This window comes from Nuphar pumila, chromosome 15 (genome assembly GCF_984573655.1).
Source record: "Nuphar pumila chromosome 15, dmNupPumi1.hap1.1, whole genome shotgun sequence".
Classification (NCBI taxonomy): Eukaryota; Viridiplantae; Streptophyta; class Magnoliopsida; order Nymphaeales; family Nymphaeaceae; genus Nuphar; species Nuphar pumila.
Genome location: NC_143263.1, coordinates 16,418,567 through 16,424,573, shown reverse-complemented (window position 1 = coordinate 16,424,573; position 6,007 = coordinate 16,418,567). Strand labels below are relative to the sequence as shown.

General features: G+C 38.9%; 1 protein-coding gene across 1 annotated transcript; it reads left to right on the top strand.

The window, feature by feature from the left end:
• Positions 1-1,171: 1,171 nt before the first annotated feature.
• Positions 1,172-2,612, top strand: LOC149814634 (plasma membrane-associated cation-binding protein 1-like). The gene is made up of 4 exons (XM_089990407.1): positions 1,172-1,279; positions 1,579-1,668; positions 1,831-1,915; positions 2,252-2,612. Exons 1-4 carry the CDS (start codon positions 1,172-1,174, stop codon positions 2,542-2,544), a joined length of 576 nt encoding a protein of 191 aa, XP_089846533.1. The 3' UTR covers positions 2,545-2,612.
• The last annotated feature ends 3,395 nt before the right edge of the window (positions 2,613-6,007 follow it).

The following is a 6,007-nucleotide window of genomic DNA, read 5'->3' as shown; positions in this document are numbered from 1 at the left end:
AGAATCTGGATGAAAAGGAATGAACACACCAAAATTGTGGGATACTTTAACTCTGATTGGGCCAAAAGTCAACTATTGGATTTTGCATTATTGTAAGTGGTAATATCATTTTTTGAAGAAGCAAAAAATAAAATGTTACAGATCGATCCAGCACCACGGATGAATACAGGGCAATGACATCCACCACCTGTGAGCTTATTTAGACAAAAGCATTGCTTATAAAAATAGGATTTTCAGTCACTACACCCATGAAAATGTTCTGCGACAATCAGGCAGCCATCATATAGCAGCGAACTTCGTGTTTCACAAGAAGACAGCAAGTAGAAATAGACTGCCATTACATAAGAGCCAGTCAAAGGAAATCTTCACACCATATACCAAAAGCTACGATCAATCAGCATCTTCGCTCCAACTTGAGGAGTGTTGAAGATAATGACCATCACAACCCTGAAACCCAGTCTCATCTTTATCCTCTCCGGATACTCTCCTAATTTTATGCAAATTTTATGCAAGCCCTTCCTTTGTGGGCTCTCATTCCTGATTGTTTTGTCCTTCCTATGTGGGGGTTATAGTGGCTATATTAATCTCTCTGCATCGGTTGTAATACAAGCCTTTTGGTTGAAATAGTGAAATGGGTCGTCGTCTCCTTCCGTGGATGTAGGCCATCAATGGCCGAACCACGTTACTGATGGTGTTCTTTGTCTTTCTCCTCTCACTCTCATTTTTCTCAATCTATCTGACAGTGGGACTAGCCTATTTTATTACTAGGTCTCATATGGAATGAGGTTGAGCAAAGTACGAAAATGGCAATTTTTGTAGTTATTGATAGAAGTTAGGGTATTAGCTTAGCTTTAAATTATATAATTTCTGGCCCCTCAATCCAAGCAAGACTGGAGAGACAGTTGGCTAACAGCCTAATAAGACATCACCTTCCCCTTCGAACCTCTCTCAATTCATAGTAGTGGTATGCTTATTTCTTCTTCTTTTTTTCCCTTTTGGGGAGAAGGAATTGCGTTTCCTTTACTCTTTGAATTGTGTGTGTTATTTGCTTTCATCTCTAATCTTTCATTCAATCCCCTTGTTCATATTTTCCTTTTCCTCTGCTTTGTAGAAAGCCCACAAAAACTCCAGTCTTTTTAGCGTTGAAAGAGGATAAAAAACAAGCAAAAGGATGAGCTATTGGAAGGACAAGGTTCTCCCCAAGATCAAGAAGTACTTTGACAAGCCCAGCAAGAAAAAGGCAGCGGCCGAAGTCACCAAGAGTTTTGATGACTCGAAGGTGAATTTTTCAATAACTTTTTCTCTTTGATGTAAACCATCTGTTCATCACCACAAAGTTGAGTCCCTTCTTTTTCTTGTATTTGGTTATGTACTTATATGCCCATTATCTCTTACTATATATGTTTTTCATGTTTTTTCTTTAAAATTAATTAGATTGACGTTTTATGTTCTTGTTTGTTTCGTATGAAATTTGATGACCATAATCTTTTGTGACACACATAGGCACACACAACAGTAGATGATGACCATTTCTTTTCTAGTGATATGCATTCTCATGTTTTACTTTGAGTAGTGCAGGAGGATTTCAATAAGGAGTTCGAAGAGAAGAAGGGTGATTTGCAGCCAAAAGTTATCGAAATATATGAAGCCTCGTCAACTGAGATCAAGGTAATTGAACAAGTCCTTGTTGAGGGAAAAAATGAGAAGGGACTATGAAAAAGAATATATACATACATACATATTTATTTATAATTGATATATTTACGAAGTTACATGTGATTGAATGAATATGAAGATGCTTTAGTGACTCGGTTAACTCTTGGTATGCAGACAATTGTTAAGGAGCGAAAGACTACATGGCTAAAGAAGCACTCTGCAGCTGTTCAAAATTTACTCGAGGAGTTGGTGAAAATCGGTGTGTCACTTAGTAAACTTGATATCTAGAATTTGTTAACATCTTCAAGTTCATCAATTCCCACTCTCTAACATCATCATCTTAAGCATGTAAGGCATAAAAATCATCATTATTTTAATCATAATACTAATAACAACGGCAACAACAAATGTTTCTTTGGCCATTAAAAAGAAAAATAAACAACAACTGGCTATGGTACCCTTATGCCACCGGCAAGACGACCATAAGTATGGCGGGCTGAGCCAGCACGACCAGGTTTTCATGCCGGGTGCGGTTTCTTCGGGTTATAAATCGAAAAAAAAAAAACTGACTATGGTACACCAACATGTTGAGCAGAGTTTCCTGGCTCAAAGCAAGCATCCGAAGCATCAACAAAGTGTGGACCAGTTCTCGTTTCGACCACAATCTTCTACGTGTTTGAGAAGGTCTCAACTTTCATTCCAGTAGAAGAAAAGCCCGCAGAGGCTCCTCCTGCAGCAGAGCAACCCCTACCACCTTCATCAGAAGAGCCAGAGAAGTCGGATATCAAAGAAGAAACCACTCCTGCTGCTGCTGCTCAGGCAGAGGCCGCAGTTGAGAAGAAGGAAGACCTAGCAGAGCCAGCTCCAGCAGAGACGGCCAAGCCATGAAGTTCAAGAGGGTCGCAGAGCATCTTCTGCCTGTTTCATTCAATCCCTTTCTTCCATGCCTGTAAAATAACTGCAAATAGTGCCGTTTGTCCAACTGTTCTTTCTCGCTTTATTTGTTTGATATCTTATTAGGCTATTTATCATTCTTTCAAGGTTGTCTGTGGATATCTCTTCTTTATGGAGGTGCATGTCCTCTCCCATGTGTATTTTGATTGCGGTTTGGAATTTAATTTAATACACATAAAAAAGTTGTGTTTGCATGATTATTAATTTATTATAATTTAACAGTTTTTTATTTACCCTCTTTCAAAATATATATATATATATATATATATATATATATATATATATATATATATATATATATATATATATATATATATATATATATACACACACGTGAGTGAGAACATTCAACATTACCAAAATACATCCAACAAAATATTGGAAGAGAGAAGAACATAGGAGTAAGATAGCCACAATCTAGACGGTGATGGTGCTCAGTTCAGAGTACAAGCTGATCAAACCCCGTCTCTACTGTATAATTAAAAAGCCAAATACACATCAGACATAACCTGATGGCGAAGCCTTCCAAAATCGAATTTGATGCCTCGAAAGAAGATGTTGTTTCTTTCAGTCCAGATCACCCACCATGCTAAAAACAACCATACCAGCCACAATAATCTCTCTTTTTTTATGTCGTAAAATCATGGGACCAAGCAAGAGGTCCCGAATAAACAAAATAGGTCTAGAACGGATGGTGCACCCCAAGTTTGAAAAAATAAGTCTAGAACGACTAAGCAAAACCAAAATAGGTGAGTAGTGTCCTCTTCTATCTTCTCGCAAAGAACACACAAGCTGGAAAATTGAAGCTCTCGTTTCCTAACATTAGTCTGGGTTTGAACATGATCAAGAGCCACTAGTTACGCCAAAACTTTGGCCCTTGGAGCGAGCCCCTTACCCCACACACAATCAGTGAAAAACCAGTCCATCCCGAAAGGCAATAAGGAATGGTAAACTTGCTTAATGGAGAACCTATCTCTCCTCACAATGGCCTAGTGAAGCCACGGGCGACCATGGGCAGGCCTAAGATCCCTGCCACTGAAGGAGTGAAGTGTCTTCCGCCACTCCAGCCAGAGGGACGAATGTCACACTGAATCGGGCGTCGAAAGAAGGGAGTCAGGTAGACTACCATATTTTTGACTAACAAACGTAGCCCAAGGAGATGGAGATGTGGAAGCGACCCAGACCCACTTCAAGGCTTAAACGATATTCCTCTTTCTCAGAGCCAAAATCTCCAAGCCACCTCGCTGCCTCGAGAGAACGATCTGTTGCCAAGAAACAAGAAGGGTATTTTTGTGAGATGCATTCCCAAACCAAAGTAAGTGCGAGAGCAAACGGTTAATCGTTCGTTCTACTATCGTCAGTATAATGTACATGCTCATACGAAAATTTGGTAATCGGGCCAAAACATGGAGTAGCGTCAATCAGCTCACAAAAGATAAACATTGGGCCTTCCAAGACTGCAATCTCCCTTGCACCCGCTCTATAGTAGACATTCAAGACAAAATTCTTGACGACTGCAGTGAGTGCAACGATAGACCCAAGAAATTGACTGGAAGGTCAGATATCGGGCAGTTGAAGATCCTTGCAATAGCCGATTGGAGAAGAGGGTCAACATTGAGTAAGATCAGAGCGCACTTACTATCATTTAGGCGAAGGCCTGAAATTGTAGCAAAGACTTTAATAATAAAGCACAACCTGGACATTTAATTAATATTCGCATGACCAAATATTATAGTATCGTCTGTATATTGAATGGTGTGACCAATAAAACCAAGAATGTCCAAAGAATCCAAGAAGCATGTTTGTTTTGTCCTTTTCATGAGAATAAATAAACCATTTGCCGTGATATTAAAAAGGATAGGGGCTAGGGGACAACCTTGTCGCACACCTTTAGCCAACTTGAATTCTTCCCCTCTCAGTTCGTTGATGAAAACTGATGACATGGATTTCATGACTAACTCCTTAACTCATGCTATAAACCGGTTGCCCAACCCCATATTTGTTAGAAATTCAATCGAAAAATCTCATGCCAGACTATCATAAGTCTTGTGAAAAACCAATTTTATTAAGAAGTATGGTGCTCTAGTCGACTATAAAGAGTGAAGAAGCTCAATTGCACAAATAAAAGACCCTTGCAAACTTTGACCCGAAATAAAATCCCCTTGGTTCAGAGAGACAAGTTGATTAATGACAGCGCACAATCGATTAACCAACACCTTAGATAAAATGCGATACAGATCACCCATCATCGAAATCGGTTTGAAGTTGGATATGTCTGACGCCCCTTGCCTCTTAGGAATCAAAAAGATGATTGCTACATTGTATGGTTTAGGCAGTCTTGCATTACGATAGAATTCATCGAACAAGTGGAGCAAGTCAGTTTTAACAATTGACCAAAAGGCTTTGAAGAAGTCGATGTGAAAACCATATCAAGGCCTGGGGCCTTCTATCCCGAGAGGCTGCTAATAGCATTAGAAATCTCAACTTCGATGAATCGAGCTTGCAGAGAAACAGATTGGTTTGCCGCCAACCGCTTATAACTCATACCGCCGATGACCCCCCAACGCCTAAGTCGATCGAATACGGTGTGAGTGCAGTTACGTATGCGAGATTTTGAGAGGCGTTTTTTTTTTAATTTAACTATACAAATTTGATTTATATGCTTGATTTTAGAGTAACCAACTCTTGGATAGTCTCCGACTCTCTGTAATTAAGTTGGGTTTTTTAGGCTTTGAAAATTAATAGCTCAAAATTTCCGTAATTACTCAAGGCTCAAAGAATCATATTATCTTTATACAACACAATCAATTCCTAGCAAATGAACCGTGTCAAACACAGCTGCAGAGAGATTTGTAAAAAAAGCATTGGAAGTCTCATTATATAAAAATCCACCCAAGTCCGTGAACATGTACTCTCTCTCTCTCTCTCTCTCTCTCTCTCTCTCTCTCTCTCTCTCTCTCTCTTTGGGGTTGGTTGTCTGTATATGTGACTGCTGTCATTAGTACCATACCATCTAACACACTAAGCAATAGTTTAAACTTTTTTTTTGAATGTTTTGTTAATCAACCTTTATAAATATGTACAGTTTATTTAGTAAAAAACAAGTTTATGTGTAAACAGATTTCTTCAACAACTTCAAAAATCTTACAGACCGTAATGCGCCAATTCATACAATCAAATACCAGCTTTTTACGCTGAAACAATTCAATCCGACATGTACACCCCCCGAACGGAATTGGAAAAAAATTGAAAGCAATTCTGTAAGAAATATGAAACTAAGTAGAATCTTATGATGTTATCCTAAATAAGAAATAAAATCATGTTTGTATGATTTCGCCAGCTTTGCATATGTAAAACCTCTCTACCGGGAAAGGAGAAATTAGAGCAGGGATGCAAG

Excerpts from the sequence above, each read along its gene's own strand:
- LOC149814634 (XM_089990407.1), top strand. The coding sequence starts at position 1,172 with ATGAGCTATTGGAAGGACAAGGTTCTCCCCAAGATCAAGAAGTACTTT. Across the intron at positions 1,280-1,578 it reads AGAGTTTTGATGACTCGAAG|GAGGATTTCAATAAGGAGTT; the intron begins GTGAATTTTTCA and ends TGAGTAGTGCAG. Across the intron at positions 1,916-2,251 it reads CGAGGAGTTGGTGAAAATCG|AGTTTCCTGGCTCAAAGCAA; the intron begins GTGTGTCACTTA and ends CATGTTGAGCAG.